This window comes from Ailuropoda melanoleuca, chromosome 6 (genome assembly GCF_002007445.2).
Source record: "Ailuropoda melanoleuca isolate Jingjing chromosome 6, ASM200744v2, whole genome shotgun sequence".
Lineage (NCBI taxonomy): Eukaryota > Metazoa > Chordata > Mammalia > Carnivora > Ursidae > Ailuropoda > Ailuropoda melanoleuca.
The window spans coordinates 55,584,205-55,600,926 of NC_048223.1; the positions used below are offsets into that span (position 1 = coordinate 55,584,205).

Consider the following 16,722-nt stretch of genomic DNA (forward strand, 5'->3'; position numbering starts at 1 on the left):
GAGTATTCATAAATTCATGTCTAACATATGAAAAATCATTGTAACTCAATACAATGAATATCAAAAAATAAAACTATTCAAAGCTTAGTTTGCTGCAAAATAGTCACATAGTTTGCTTCCTTTTTCTCAATTCCACAGTATGTTAGACCCTTGTATACTTACGTTTTTTAAATCAACTAAAATCTAATATTATTTTTTAAAATATTTTATTATGCTTCTCCTAGATTTCCTTTTTATTCTTGCTGATTTCTAAACTTCATGTATTATTTTAAAGAATACTTTTTGAGAAGGATATAGCAGCAAAGATGAAGAAAAATCCAAATAGAAAATATAACAGAGAGCTATGCTTTTATTAACATTAATGGTTCAATTAAATAAACTTCAAGAAACTATCCTCCATTTGTTTTAGCTTTAGACACAAAAACACAACATTTATGAATGAAGAAAAGAATGTTGCTGTTTCATTTCCCCAGAGGAAACAATTGTAAGTTTGCTTTTTAGAGTTTTTTACATGAATTTTTTGTTTAACTTTTATTTTGAGATAAGTACATGCATATGCTATTGTAAGAAACGATCAAAGAGATACCATATACCCTTTACCCAGTTCCCCTTGGGAATAGGTAACATCTTACAAAATAGCAGTACAATATCGCAACCAGGACACTGACGTTGATGGTCAAAACAGAGAACAACTGATTACCTGAAGGATCATTCCTGCTACACCTTTATAACCACATCTACTACCCTCCTGCCTGCTCATCACTTATTCCTGTCAGTCACTAATCTGTTGTCCATTTCTGTATTATTGTCATTTCAAGAATGTTACATAAATGGATCATACAGTATGCATGCATACATTCCCATCTGATCCTATGATGTCTGCAGGGTCGGTAGTGATACCTCATTTCATTCCTGATATTGGTAATTTGTGTCTTCTCTCTTTTTGTTAACCTTTTCAGGGGTTTGTAGATTTTATTTTTAAGTAACCAGTTTTTAGATTATTTTTTAATAATTGTCCTGTTTTCAGTTTCATTGATTTCTGCTTTTATCTCTATTATTGCCTTCCTTCTGCTTGCTTTGGTTTATTTTACTCTTCTTTTTCTAAATGCTTGTGATGAAAGCTTAGCTTATTGACTTGAGTGTCCTTCTCCCTTTAAATGTAAATATTTAGTGTCATACGTTATCCTCTCAGCACTGCTTTAGCTGTTCCCACAAATTTTGATGTGATATTTTCATTTTCAATTCAATGTATTTTTAAATTTTCCCCTGAGACTTCCACCATTAATTATCTAAAAGTGTGTTCCTTAGTTTCCTAGTATTGGGAGATTGTTCTGTTATCTATCTTTTATCTACACTGTGGTCAGAAAAAAGATTCTGTATGAAAAAAAATCCAATGCTTTTAAATCTGTTTAGGTTGTTTTATGGCCCAGGATATAGTCCATCATTGAGAATGTTTCATGGGAACTTGGAAAAAAAAGTGTATTATGTTCTTGGGTGGAGTGTTCCACAAATATCCAAAGATCCTGCTAGGTGGTGACAGGGTTGTGTTTTCCTATATTCTTGCTGACTTTTGTCTAGCTTTTCTACCAATTATTGCCAGAGGGGTACTGAAGACTCCAAATATAATTGTGTATTTATTTATTTATTTTTAAAGATTTACAGAGATAGAGGCAGCCAGCGAGAGAGGGAATACAAGCAGGGGGAGTGGGAGAGGAAGAAGCAGGCTCATAGCAGAGGAGCCTGATGTGGCTCAATCCCATAACGCCGGGATCACGCCCTGAGCTGAAGGCAGACGCTTAACCGCTGTGCCACCCAGGTGCCCCCATAATTGTATATTTAGATATTTCTTCTTTCAGTCCTACCTGTGTAGACTTCACGTATTTTTCAGCTCTATTATTTAGTACATGCACATTTGTCTTCTTGGTGAGTTGCTCTTTTACCATGGTATAATGTTCCTGTCTGCCTCTGGTAATTTCTTTGTTCTGATTTACACTTACTTTCTTTTAATTTTTCATAATGTATCTTTTTTCACAGATCTGAAGGGCCACATACACACAGGTATTTATAGCAGCATTATCAACACTAGCCAAACTATGGAGAGAGCCCAAATGTCTACCGACTGATGAATGGATAAAGAAGATACACACACACACACACACACACACACACCCACACACACACACACACACACACACACACATGCAATGGAATATCACTCATCCATCAAAAAGAATGAAACCTTGCCTTTTGCAATGACATGGATCAAGCTAGGGTATATTATACTAAGTGAAATAAGTCAGTTAGAGAAAGACATATACCATATGATCTCACACGTATGTGGACTTTAAGAAAGAAGACAGATGAACATATGGGAAGGGAGAAAAGAAAAAAAGGAGAGAGGAAAACAAGCTATAAGAGACTCTTAAGGACACAGAACAAACTGAGGGTTGATGGAGGGGTGCGGGAGGGGGATTGACTAGATGGGTGGTAGGTATTAAGAAGGGCACTTGCTGTGGTGAGCAATGGGTGTTGTATGTAAGTGATGAATCATTGCATTCTACTCTAGAAACCAGTATTGCTCTGTATGTTAACTACCTAAAATTTAAATAAAAAATGTGTCTATATATAAGATATATTTTTTTTTCATCCTTTTACTTTCAACCTATCTACATCATTCTATTTGATGTCAGTTTCTCCTAGAAACATCTCATCATGGAAATATCTCATAGAAACCTAACAGCATATGGTCAGGCCAAGATTTAAAATCCACTCTGCCAATCTCTGTCTTCTAATTAGTGTATTTATTTATATTCATGACCTTATTGACGTGCTATGACTTAAGCCTGGAATTTTACATGCTTTTTTGTTTGCTCTGCTTTATTTTTCCCAACTTGCTGTGGGTTCCTTGAACTATTTTTAGGATCTCATTTTGAGTTATCCCTGCATTTTTTAAGTATCTCTCTATGTATAGCTTTTTAAGTGGTTGCTCTGGATATTACATGATACATAATTCATCACAGACTACTGGCATCAATATCTTATCAGTTTGACTGAAGCACAGAAAACTCATCTCCCTTTATACCCCTTATCCTCCTTCATTTAAAATATAAATGTCTTGGGGAGCCTGGGTGGCTCAGTCAGTTAAGCATCCAACTCTTGGTTTCAGCTCAGGTCATGATCTCAGGGTCATGGGATCCAGCCCCACATCAGGCTCTAGGCTCAGCACGGAGTCTACTTTCCCTTCCCCTTTGCTCCTCCCCTCCCCCAGTTTGCTCTAGCTCACGTGCACATACTCTCTCTCCAAAATAAATAAATAAAATCTTTTTAAAAAATTTAAAAAATACACGTCTTAAATATTTCCTATAAATACATTTAGAACACATTAGACAGCTTTATCATTTTTGCTTCAACCATCAAATATAACTTAGAAAATTCAAAATGAAAAGGAAAATGCATTGTATTTATCCATGCTTTAACACCTTCCATACTTCTTTCTTCATTCCAGATTTTCACAATTTTCTTCTACTATTATTTTTCTTTCTGTTTCAAGGACTCTGTTTAGGATTCTTTCAGGGCCGGTCCGCTATAGTCCAATGCTCAGTGTTTTCCTTCATTGGAAACTGTCTTGATCTCCCCTGCATTCTTGAAGGATGTTTTCACTCTCTATAGAATTCTGGGTTTTCAGTCTTTTTCCAGTTGAAAATTGTGTCCTTAGTTTTCAGAGGTTTGACAATGATGTGGCTTGGTTTAGATCTCTTTGGGTATCTGGTTTATTCAGCTTCTTGAATCTCTTTCTTATCTTTTGCCAACTTGAAAAGTTTCAGCCACTATTTTTCTAAGTTTTTTTTTTTCCCAGTTCCCCCTCTTTCTCCTATCTCTCAGACTCTAATGTCACAAATGTCAGATCTTATGTTATATGCAGGTTCCTGAGGCTTTTTTTATTATTTTGTTTTTCAGACTGGGTAATTCTTTTTTAATTTTTTTAAAGATTGATTGATCAATTATTTATTTATTTATTTGAGAGAGAGAGTCCACAGAAGCAGGTAAGGGGAAGAGGGTGGGGGAAAGAGAGAATCTCAAGCAGACTCCCAGCTGATCACAGAGCCTGATGTGGGGCTCGATCTCACAACCCTGAAATCATGACCTGAGCCAAAATCACAAGTCAGACCCCTAACCAACTGAGCCACCCAGACGTCCCTAGACTGGGTAATTCTTGTTGTTCTCTCTCCAGTTCAGTGGTTCTTTTCTCTTTCTCTTTCCTTCTGCTTCTAAGTCCATTCACTGAAAGTTTCTTTATTATGGTTATTTTTCAGTTCTAAAATTTCCATTTGGTTCTTCTATATTTCTTTCTGAGGACTTTCCCCCCATTTCAAAGCAGTTTTATGATGGCTGCTTTAAAAGCCTTGTCAGACAAATTTAACATCTTAGTCACCTCAGAGCTGGTATCTATTGATTGTCTTTTCTTCATTCAAGTTTTTCCTGGTTCTTGGTGTGATGAGTGATTTTTTTTCATTGAAATCTTGACATTTTCATCTTATGAGACTTCTGAATCTTATTTAAATGCCCAGCTTCTTCTGACACTAGCTAGCAGGAGAAGAGTTTGAGCTGTCTTGTTACTTGCTACTGCCAAGTGGGAATGGAAGCCCATTTCCTCACTCAGCTTCCATGGACACTTGAGAGAGGGAGAAGACCTTGTTCTCACTGGGCAAGGCTGGAGTATCCAGTTCCCCACTAGACCCGTACTCATACAAGCCTGGCTGGAAGGGCGAGAGTACCGTATACTTCTCCCTCTCTGGCCTCTACTGACACTTCAGAAGAAGCAGGCCACATTACCACTCATCAGGGATGAAGTCCCAGCTCCCCACAGTTCTGCCTGGAGCACCTCATTACAGCCTGATGAGGGTGGAAGTCTAGGCTCCCCACTCAATGTCTGCTGGTTGGGGTGGGGATGGGGCACAGTTCTGTCTAGTGTTCGGCTGGAATAGTATGGTTAGTACCTACAAGTTTTCAGTTTTGCTAGACAGTTTTCTTGGTCTTCTGGCTAGACATAGAAGGCTCTTGTTGGGGCTTTTCTTGTCAATGCCAATTGGCATTTCTGGGTTGCTGGCTTCTTTAGCCCCAAGTCTGGGATAGATGAAGCAAAAAGAAAAGCCAAGGAACTCACCACCATGGTGTTCCTCGGGTCCCAAGTTCCATAGCCAGTCTCCTTGCTTCTATCTTTTAGAGTCTCCCTATCTTGTCTTTTATGTAATTTCCAGGGTTATCGTTGTACTTAGAAGGAAGAATAAGGAAAGGCACATGTACTCTATTTTTCCAGAAGCAGGAGCCTCCCAATAGCAGTTTGAGAAATGGAGTGAATCTGGGAGAGCTTGGACTTGATATCTTTTTTTTTTTTTATATTATGTTAATCACCATACAGTACATCCCCAGATTCCGATGTAAAGTTTGATGCTTCATTAGTTGCGTATAACACCCAGTGCACCATGCAATACGTGCCCTCCTTACTACCCATCACCAGTCTATCCCATTCCCCCACCCCCTCCCCTCTGAAGTCTTCAGTTTGTTTCTCATAGTCCATAGTCTCTCATGTTTCATTCCCCCTTCTGATTACCCCCCTTTTCTTTATCCCTTTCTTCCCCTACCGATCATCCTAGTTCTTATGTTCCATAGATGAGAGAAATCATATGATAATTGTCTTTCTCTGCTTGACTTATTTCACTTAGCATTATCTCCTCCAGTGCCGTCCATGTTGCAGCAAATGTTGAGAATTCGTTCTTTCTGATAGCTGAGTAATATTCCATTGTATATATGGACCACAGCTTCTTAATCCAGTCATCTGTTGAAGGGCATCTCGGCTCCTTCCATGATTTGGCTATTGTGGACAATGCAGCTATGAACATTGGGGTGCATATGGCCCTTCTCTTTACTACGTCTGTATCTTTGGGGTAAACACCCAGTAGTGCAATGGCTGGGTCATAGGGTAGTTCAATTTTTAACTTTTTAAGGGACCTCCACACTGTTTTCCAGAGTGGCTGTACCAACTTGCATTCCCACCAACAATGTAGGAGGGATCCCCTTTCTCCACATCCTCTCCAACAATTGTTGTTTCTTGCCTTGTCTATCTTTGCCATTCTAACTGGCGTAAGGTGGTATCTCAGGTGTGGTTTTGATTTGAATTTCCCTGATGGCTAATGATTTTGAACATTTTTTCATGTGTCTGTTAGCCATTTGTACTGGACTTGATTCCTGCTCAATAAATGTTGTTTAGGGCCATGAACAAAATTCCACGTCCCCTCCCTCAAAGAAATTGCATTCTGGTGAGAAAACAAATTCTGCTATTAGTCCCTAAACATTTCACCTGGAGATATCATGACAGACAGAGAAATGCTAAGGATAAGAGACTGAAGATGAGATCTGGCAGTTACACCTCTTCACCACCATCTTGGTAATTTCCTACACTATGTATACCACCTTGAAGTAGATTCCAGACTTGTTCATTGTCTGGTTCAGGCATGTGCCCCTGGTTCTACTCTACCCTAGGGAGAGAGCTGGATCTGGACTGAGCAACCAGAAGAACCATAAACAGGTGACCCATCTTTCAGCAAGCCTTGGGGCAATGACATCTGGTCTTTCAGGAGGGACCAAACAAAGTATCTGACATTGAGTCTTAGGAGGGAGGGGTTCCTCAAAAAATATCCACCTGTGGCTGCATATTGTTTCTATTTGCAGAACTTCAGAATCTGGAACACAGATCTCGTCCAAGAGTCTACTACACACATGATCCCTTTCAGTAAGTCTCTTGTTTGTTTTAACTAACTGGGTAGTTTTTTTGTTTTTTGTTTGTTTGTTTGTTTGTTTTTTGTTGTTTTTTTGGTGAAACTAAGAATCACTAACTAAATCAATCTGGCTTAGTTTAAAGAGAACAGGAAAAAAAATCACATTTGTAACTTATGATATAATTTCTCAAGGTATGGATCCTGAATGAAGTAAAACCCACAGTAAGAAGGAAGAGTTTCCATTTCCTTCTTGTACCTGCTCTTGAGGTGGTGATCTAAATTCCTTCGTTTTTCTGGCGGTGAGGGCAGCTGACATGTTTAAGGCTTGCATCACTTCGTTGTATCGGAAGCGCTGATTGTCTTGGAGCTTTGCTACAAAGTCATCTGAAAAGGCCACGATGGCTTCTATCCGGTGCCGGACCTGACAGTCACAGAGGTACTGAAGCAGCAGGCACATCTAAAAAGATGATGAAGAAGACATCAGATTTAATTTCTGGATCTTTAAATGGTTTATGTATATCAACCCAAATCCGTGGCCGACATGCTTAGTGGTCAACTCTTCTATGAACAGAATTTGGATTTTGTATAGGCAGCGCTGTGCTTGATCCCAGGGGATAAAACATAGTTTTTCTAAGCCAAAAGGGTAAATACACATTCTCCTGGTGGACACTTACCATCCTGGCCTCCTCTGCAGCTACAAGTACTATGGCGAATAAGATACATAAGAAGAAGTTAGCCAGGGGGCCTGTGGGAAAGATTCCCCATCAATAATAAAAGACTAGAACACCCTTTGCTCAAAATGGGTATAACTGGGTAGTGAGTGACCTGATGATTTCACTTGAGGATGAAAACCACACACTGAGGAGCACAGGAAAATATTAAGAGCTGGGTTCCTAAGGACATTATTGAGCTCCTATACTAATTCTAGAACTGTGTACCTCCAGATTTGCACGTAAATTATTTAAATGGTTTCATTGCTTATTCATCAAATGGTTAGTTGGGTATTCTTCTACCTGAAGCCAAAAGGATTTTTAACTGATAGAGTATGTTGGTAAAAACATGCATATAAGAGAATGCTCTTCCTGTGCTTAGGAAAACACTTAAATACACGCAGTACCAATTGTGACATAAATACAAGGCAGTGTTAAAGAGAACTTTACAACCACAACAGGCACATTCCTGTCAATGCCAGCTCTGAGGTAGCCCTATCATTTACCCCCCTTCTTCATGTCCTTCACCTACCCTATGGTAAGCATCATCCCCTTGGGTCTGGACCAACATGACAGCTTCTTGACTAAGTGGATTCTGGATGGCCCTCCCTTTCTCTCCTCATCGATTTTTATCACAGATTTTTAGAAGAAAATTTTCCTGTTAAAATTCTTCAGTGATTAAAAAAAAATCTTCAGTGATTTTAACTGATCTTAGAATAAAATTTAAGTCCATCATATGGCTGGTTTTAGCAAATGCCTAGATTCTACATGAACTGCCCTCTGCCTACTTTACTCTCTCTCCTTAGCTCACTAAGCTAACTGGTCTTTTTCTGCCTCAGAACCATTGTTGTGCTATGTGCTCTGTGTGAAAAACTCCTAGAACATTCCTTCTGCTCTTTCCTCACATCTACTGGGCTCTGGCTCATACCATCCGACCTCAGCTTAAAAGCCACCATCTCAGAGAGTTCCCCCCCTTTCCTGCAATAATCCAGTTGAGATTTTCTTTTTTCTAGTAACTCATTCTTTTCCTTCAGATCATTTAATGCAATTCTCAAAAAAATATTTTAACATAAAGAGACAAACAAGAGTGTATTTCCCTTAGAGACTGTGAACTTCTGGAAGGTAGAGTCCACATCTGTTGCCTCCATCCAGAATCAAGTGTCTGGCTCAAGAGGAAGACCTCAATCAATGTCAACGAAGGAATGAAGAGCAAGGGAGCTTGCCAATGATGCAAGACATTAAATTGACTCTAATGAACTTAAGAGATGTTAAGAAAGGATCCTTCAGACATCTTGATGAGCACAAGAAACAGGTGATGGCTTTACCTTCTTAAAAACATACATGCAGGAAGCAAAACCTTGCTGTGTGAGAATGGGCACACCTACTGGTAAATAAGTATTTGACGGTTGGCAAGAGTGGGGGCGGGGTAAGGAAGGGTACAAGGTTCTTCTATTTCAGGCATTCCCACAAAGAAATTGCTAAAGAAGAGGCAGGAGAAAAAGAGCTGGCAGGTAGACACATACACCTACACACACAGATACAAATTACTAAATCATTAACTATTGTCAATTGATGCTATTGGAAAATTCACGAATTCCATTCTAAATGCAACAAATTTAAACTGGTACATCCCAAAGTACAACAAGAAGTTGGTTAATTTTATGAAAAACTATCATTATATAGGAACACAGAAGTACACGTACAACCCCCAAGAGAAAGGAGACAAGGGTAAATATTAATACCTTCATAGTTAGTGACTCTGAAATTCACTAAAATCATTTTTCCTGATTACCTGCAATTTAACTGGCTCAGGCAGTTTCATCTGGAGCAGGCCTTCCTTGGGCCTCTTACCCCCTTTGGCTTCTTCTTCGCCAGCTCCTTCTGGTCTGGCATCTTCTGGGCTGGGCTCTTTCTCCAGCACGTCTGTCTCCTCATCCGGAGTGGCAGCTTCCTTGAACACACTGGGCTCTATCAACCGCAAGATGTGTTTTAAGTCCTCATTGTGGAAGATCCCCATGATGAGCAGAGTATAGAAAAGCTTGATGAGAGGTACAAAGAGGAACTCAGTGGTCCCCCCAACGGGGTCCCGGGCATGAAGGCTGCCCTCCTTAACAGCTTCTGTCAACATCTGAATGGTTTTGGCCTTGAGGATGTCCAGCGGAAACTCTGGACTATACTGGTAACATTCATTGTTAATGCTTACAAAACTGGGGGAGGAAAACTGTATCCGTGGCCTAAGGGAGGTGCTGAGGCCAATCCCCGGGAGGCCATGTTTTTTGTTCTCATCAGGGAAAAGGGTGATGCTCTTGGTCTCCTCCGTCATGGGCACGATGAACTCACTGTTCATCATGAGCCTGGCGGTGGCGTAGGAGCTAAGGTGGATGTCAATCAGCAGGTCATAGTAGCCGGCGCGCAGCAAACCAGGCATGTACTTGTTCTCGATGGCGTAGAGCAGCTGAGGCTCATCCACGTGGCTGCACAAGGCATGCGCCACCCGGTGGTTGCCAAGAGCACAGACGGCGGAGTAAAGGCGGAGAGTGTGATAGTGGAATTTTAGCAGCTCCTCCTGCTCTGTCAATTCCAGTATGTCGACAGATCTGTGGAAGGTTAAGCATGGGACATTTTTCACAATTCTGAATCAGAGGAGAAATCTATGTACGTCATAAATTTCAAAAAGTTACGGAAACCGACACTTTAGTAGTTTTCTATGACAGGTTTCGTGATAGCATGGTGGTTTTTGTTTTGTTTTGTTTTTCTTCATCAGTATTACATAGGTTACAAGTTTTCCTCCACATACATCTTATGTTGGAAATTTCCAACCGGTAGCACTTGGACCTTCTTCATCTTCCATCGTCCCAAGGTTTGGGGCACCTCTTTTCAATATAGTCTCCTCTGAATGTGGGGACTCCCTTTCTTTCAAAACATGAGCACTCCTTGGAAAATCCTGAATGTCCCTTTCCAACTTGGCTAAACTGGCTCAAGAAGCCAGAAAATTCTGCCTTAGTCTATGCTGCCCGTGTCCCTGACCCATCATGAGTTATTAGCATGACCAGTCAGCAGTAAGTGAATGGAATGCTAATTCCTGAGTTACCTTCTCATACATCCCTCACAGCCACACACGTGGACCAATGAAGCCCTGGTTTCCACCAAGTCTGTGCAGCTCAGGAAACAAACACTCTCTGTGACATTGCACTTGGGAAAGTTTCTAGTGGGAATCTGGTTACACTGGGCTCTTAATTCAGGTCATTTTGCTTCTACCACATACTATTTCTTTCCAACACATAAAACCTTAAAAGTATGGCCAGAATATACCTAAAGTAAAGCTGTTCCTTTCAAATAGAGTCAATTTTAAGAGCACATAATTCCTTTAGAGGTGCTAATTTTTTTACGCTATTTATTTAAATTATTAAGATGGCTCATGGGTGATAATGTAGAGTTAAAAGTAGAAATTTGATATAGTCACAATAAGGGGAATGACTCATTCATCTAGGAAAGTGTCCTTGGTGAGACTGTAATATAAACTCATCAGAACATGGGCTATTATAGGATTTGTGTATTAATATTCATCCCACACTTAGCCTGGTACACAGTAGGTGCTGAGTAATTCTTTTTGATTATTTGCTGTTAAGCTCTGTCACTGTCCTTAGCTACTCTATCATCCTGTCCAAGCCCAGCTACTGTATCTATGCTGCCCGGCTCACACGTATTCCACTGAAAGCTTGGTGGTGCAGAATTGTTCCAGACCGCACCTCCCAAATCTCAGAATCAGAAGTTTTATGCATTAGAAGCCCGAAGTGAATGATTACCACCCAGGCCTCCAGGAAACTACACAACCGTGGGGCCCAGCTGCTAGCACCCAATTCTTAGGAAGCTATAATTGAGCAGGCTTTCTCCCTCAAAGTATAGTGGACAATGATTCCCACATCTTAGCTGGGCCCCCCAATCTCTCATGAAGACTGTTAGCCTGGCCAATGGTCAAATATAGAAAAACCTGTTCATTGTAGCAACACAGAACATGTGCATTCTAGGTTCTTACTGAAGAACACAACTTCCTCTACTGTCCAATCACTCTCAAATTGTCAGTTTCTAGAAACAACATCTAAGGACTCTACAATTTACATGTCGCTACCACCTTTCAACTTGTTCCTCCCCATTATGCACTTTATAGCACCCTGTTCCCTCCTTTAGAGCACCTCTCCTCCCTACTGGACCATGAAATCTTTTAAGGTGAAAGTAATGTCTGTTTTGTACACTGTTTACTATCCAGTGCCAAGGACACAGTGGGGACTAATACATACTTGTGGAATGAATGAATAAGAGAAGTCAGAAGGATTTACAGTCTACATCTCCTAACTTTACACTTAGGTCAAGGCAAACCAAAGCATACACCTTGACCAGTTTAATCTGTCTTTCCATGACAACTTCCTGTAGCAATATTCATATGTTAATGAACTACGACTATAACTGGAGGATAGCAAAGGAAATAACTAATTATTTTATCTGTTACAAGGGCGATACTGAATATAAAATAAAACACCTCCTTAGCACATGATATAGATTATACTGTCCTTTATAAATATTCTCCTTCTTCCTTCTTCCCTGTATGCGGAGTAATCTTCTCTGCCCTACTTACTTTGGGCTTGACTATAGGACTTGCTTGAGTCACTAAAACCCGAGTGAACATAACATCTGCCATAAGCAAGAAGTTCTCGGAGACCTCCAGTGTCTGATAACCGTCCAGTACATCCACACTTGGCCATGGAAACTCTAGGTCTCAGACTGGAGCTGCCCCATCAGCTTGGGTCTCAGGGTAAAAAGGCACGTGGACCACATGCATAGCCCATCCCAGCCTGGAGCAGACCTACAGTGGGCCATGAGCTTAGTACAGTATCTTCCCTAACAAAGAAAACTCCCTTCCCAAATGTTACCTTTCTTTTTGTTATTGTTTTTTTTTTTAAATCATCAGATGCAATATTTCAGTACAACTTTTCATACATAAAATAAGTATGAAATTAAAATAAGATCTAATCATCCAAAGATGACATTAAGAATGATACATCTTTGTAATTATTTCACTTAAAAATATGTAAATAAGTACTTATGCATGAAAAAGTTCATCTGGCCAGATTAATTTTTCTTTGTGGATTTCTTTTGTTTTAAAATGTTTTTACTGAGATATAATTTACACACTATAAAATTTACCTATTTAAAATACATTGTGTATACATGAAATATACACAATTCAGTAATTTTAGTATTTTAATGGAGTTGTGCAAACAGAATCATAATTGAAGTTTAGAACATTCTCATTACCCCAAAGTAACCCAATATTCATTACCAGCCGCTCCTCAGGTCCACTGACACCACCACCCTAAGTAATTACCAACCTACTTTCTCTTCCTAAAGATAAACCTGTTATGGGCTTTTCACGTAAATGGAATCCTACAATGTGTTTTTTGTAACTGGCTTCTTTAACTTGGTAGAGTATTTTTAAGGTTCATCCATTCTATACTATGTATAAGTATTTCATTCCTTTTTATTGCCAAATAATAGTGTATGGATATTGCACATTTTATTCATCAATGCATCAGTTGGCTTGTTCTCACATTTTGCCTATGAAAGTTCATGTACAATTTTTTGCGTGGTCATGTTTTCATTTCTCTTGAGTGCGTACCTAGGAGTGGACCTAATGGGTCACGTGGTAACTCTCATATTTCCATTTCTGAGGAAATGATAAATTATTGTTCTAAGCCACAGGTTAAAAAAGTAAAAGAAGGCCAAGCATTTCTAAATACATAAAAACAGACACAGTTCCTACAACCATTTTCAGATTAAAGACTTAAAACACCAGGATAACAAGTACGTCTACCTTTGCATTGTTTTCATGCAATGTTTTTACTTAGTTTGTGACTGAACTTTCTAATGACATTTTGGGAAGGAAATCTTGGTCCAAAACTTAGCACCTTAGCTCTTTATTGATAATAAGTCTGCTAAAATGAAATCTCTCCAATTTATTCAGCTATAGCATGGAAAAATAGAGAATCATAAGCAAAGCTATCTTCAAATATTTATTGTACTTTATATCATTACTATCATTGCCTAGAATGCCTACAACCTTGTTTCCAAGGCCCTCCATATCTTTTCACAATTTTCTTTAATGAATATCTTTTAGTCTCAGTTTTTCACACCTTTCAAATAAAGGGCTGAACTAAGTGATTTCTATGATTCTGCCCCAATATCTTATAATATCATATTTAATGACATCGCACAGCTGCTAAGCCTTAAGTCAGATTGCAGACAAGTACAGACAGCTGTACTTGTCAGAATGTTTACCTGCTCTTAGTGTAGATAAAACAAGAGGAAAGGAACAATATCCTATGGCTCCTCCGAGGGCAGTATAATAATTTTGTTTCAGTAACAAATTGGTTGAGAAAGAGATTTCAACTTGGAATATGTGAAATCATATCTCCATTGCCCCAAGAAATTAGATATTTTGTAAGCTTCGTTTTGTTTCCCCAGCAACACCCCCAAACCACTGGCCAACTGTAATTCAAAGGGTCCCAATTGCACAGTAAAGGGCACGCAGGGCTGACCTGTTCTCCTCTGGGATATGAAGAGACATGAACTGCAGAGGATCCAAACACTGCACCAGCCAGCCTTGGCGCTCACTGATTCGAGAGACATCTACCTTCAAGAACTGGTTAGGCATCCTGCTCCACAGGACGTGGGAAAGAAATTGCACGTGGAGACGTGGAGGACACTGTGGCACAGGGTTTTTGTGCTCGCTCTTGAATAATCCCGCCGACAGAGGCATCACATTCTAGGGAATGGGGGAGAGAAAAAGAATTCATTTATAACAGTCCATGAGGCTAGTGAAGTCATGACCACAGTCCTGCACAGGAAAGAGATCCTGGAAGTAAGATACCCTTCATGTCCAGTCAATACAAGAAATAACAGAACTTGGATTGAATTGCTCCTGCAAGGACAAGAGAGAAAAATATTATGAGAGAACTTATCTAAAACTGGTTTGGGGATATTGCTTTTGTATACACTCTCTGGCTCACCGGGAATGTAATGGAATAGGTATAAACACAGAATCTTCACACTTCTTTAAAGATTTTTTTTTAAATTTTTATTTATTTGTCAGAGAGAGGGAGAGAGAGGCAGAGAGAGCACAAGCAGGGGGAGAGGCAGGCAGAGGGAGAAGCAGGCTCCCCGTTGAGCAAGGAGCCAGATGCAGGACTCAATCCCAGGACCCTGGGATTATGACCTGAGCCGAAGGCAACTGTTTAACCAACTGAGCCACCCAGGTGTCCCAGAATCTTCATACTTCTTTATCGAGCTGGGCCCTTGGTGAAACTCAGCAAGCCTTCAGGCTGCTTTTGGTGCCCAACTCCAGAAAGAGTTACATCCACTTGGCTCTCTCTCCTCATCTGTCCCATCACCTACCTCCTCCTTCAACCACTCACCCACTCACTGTCAGGTTTATCAGGCTGTAGTAGCTGGTGGTACACCAGAGACAGCTCAACAGATAAACAGGACCATCACACAAGGAAGCAGAATTAATCAGATAGGAACATAATTTATTTGTCCTTCACCTTCCTCCACTTCCCATATGTATCATATTCAGCCTTCCTAACTCCTTCAGTCTGGTCTCAGGGAAAAAGAGGTCTCTACTGTGCCAAAGCTTATTCATTCACTTATGACCTTGATACCACCTCTGCCTGCCTCTTAGGAGCCATATAGAAACAATGACCTCACCTTCCCCATTACCTTCACTGTCTTCGTCTCCTGTAAAGCCTTGTCTACTGCTTATGTTTAGGTGGTCTCATCCCCAAGCTACTTTCCTATTCTCTTCCAATGGGGGGGGGGAAGACTAGAACTGCTTTAGACACTGAATGAACAAAACACGCAAAAAATCCCTCCTCTCCTCCAGCTTCCATTCTTTTTTTTTAAATTGGAGACCTAAAATAAACCAAGTCAGAAGGCAGATTCAAGAGTAGACCCAGGATGAAGGAACCAGAATGTAAGGCAGCAGTAATAAACAGGGCAGTCAGAAGGGGGGGGTCACTAAGAAGGTGACATTTAAAGAAAGACCCAAAGAAGAAGAACCATGTGGACATGCAGTGGAAGAAACTTCCATGCAGAAGGGATGGTCAACGCAAAGGATCCAAGGAGGAAGTCTGCCTGGCAACTCTGAGGAGGAGCTGGAGGCCAGGGTGGCTGGACTGGAGCGAAGAAGGGGAGAGCAGCAGGAGATGAAGGCAGGGAGGTAATAGAAGAGCAGACTGTTTAGACTTGAGAACCATCATGACACCTCGGATTTTTACGCTCAGGGAAAGAGGATTTCAAGCAGTGGAATGGCACAATCTGATTTCTATTTGAGAGCAGTGACAGTCACTCAGATTGTTTTGTGATGAACAGATGGGCAAGGGAGAATTCAGGAGACCCCCATTAAGAGGCTACTGGAGGAACCTGATGAGGAATGATGGTGATGGAGATCGGTGTGGTCATCAGAAGGGGCAATGGTAACAGGTTGCAGGTTGGGGATTCGCTGGCAGATGGAACTGGGATGTGGTATGTCAAGAAGAGAAGTCAAGGATGACCTCAAGGTTGTAGGCCTGAGCAAGTGGGTTTTCTATTAACTGACGGAAAGAAGACTGTAGATCAGACAGGTTAGGAGGAGGAGGAATGATGGTCCACGCTTCCACTTTGGACATATTTAGACATATTTAATTTGAGATGTCTGTAAAACACTCAGGCGGAAATGTCAAATAGACCAACATATGAGTCAGAGTTCTAAGAAATGCCCACTTTCTTGGTTAAATTATATATACATACATACATACATACATACATATATATATAATTTATATATATATACACATATATATAAATATATATAATACTTATATATACATATATACAATATACATTGTGTGTGTGTGTGTGTGTGTATATATATATATATGTATGTATATAAATAAACCATCCAAATTTGCTGTCTCTCATTTTCAATCCTGAATTGGCTATAATACAGCTTCATCCATCATTTTGCTGAAATTCTTCTGGCAAGGTCATGGAAGCCTTCCTAATGAATAAGAGTCATGGGCTCCTTTAGTCCATATTATATTTGCCTTCCTGTGGCTGCTGAGAATCTCATTTTACAAAGGCAGAAACTGAGCTCACACAGTTGAAGGAACATGTCCAAAGTCACCAAGACTGTATCCATCCTG

At 40.1% G+C, this 16,722-nt stretch overlaps 1 protein-coding gene across 1 annotated transcript in view; it reads right to left on the reverse strand.

Annotated features, from left to right (window-relative positions):
• Positions 1-16,722, reverse strand: part of RYR2 (ryanodine receptor 2) — a 445,869-nt gene that overhangs the window by 200,416 nt on the left and 228,731 nt on the right. Inside the window, 3 exon segments of the mRNA XM_034663566.1 lie at positions 7,033-7,233; positions 9,279-10,083; positions 14,080-14,306. Of these exon segments, the coding sequence (XP_034519457.1) occupies positions 7,033-7,233; positions 9,279-10,083; positions 14,080-14,306 (1,233 nt within the window).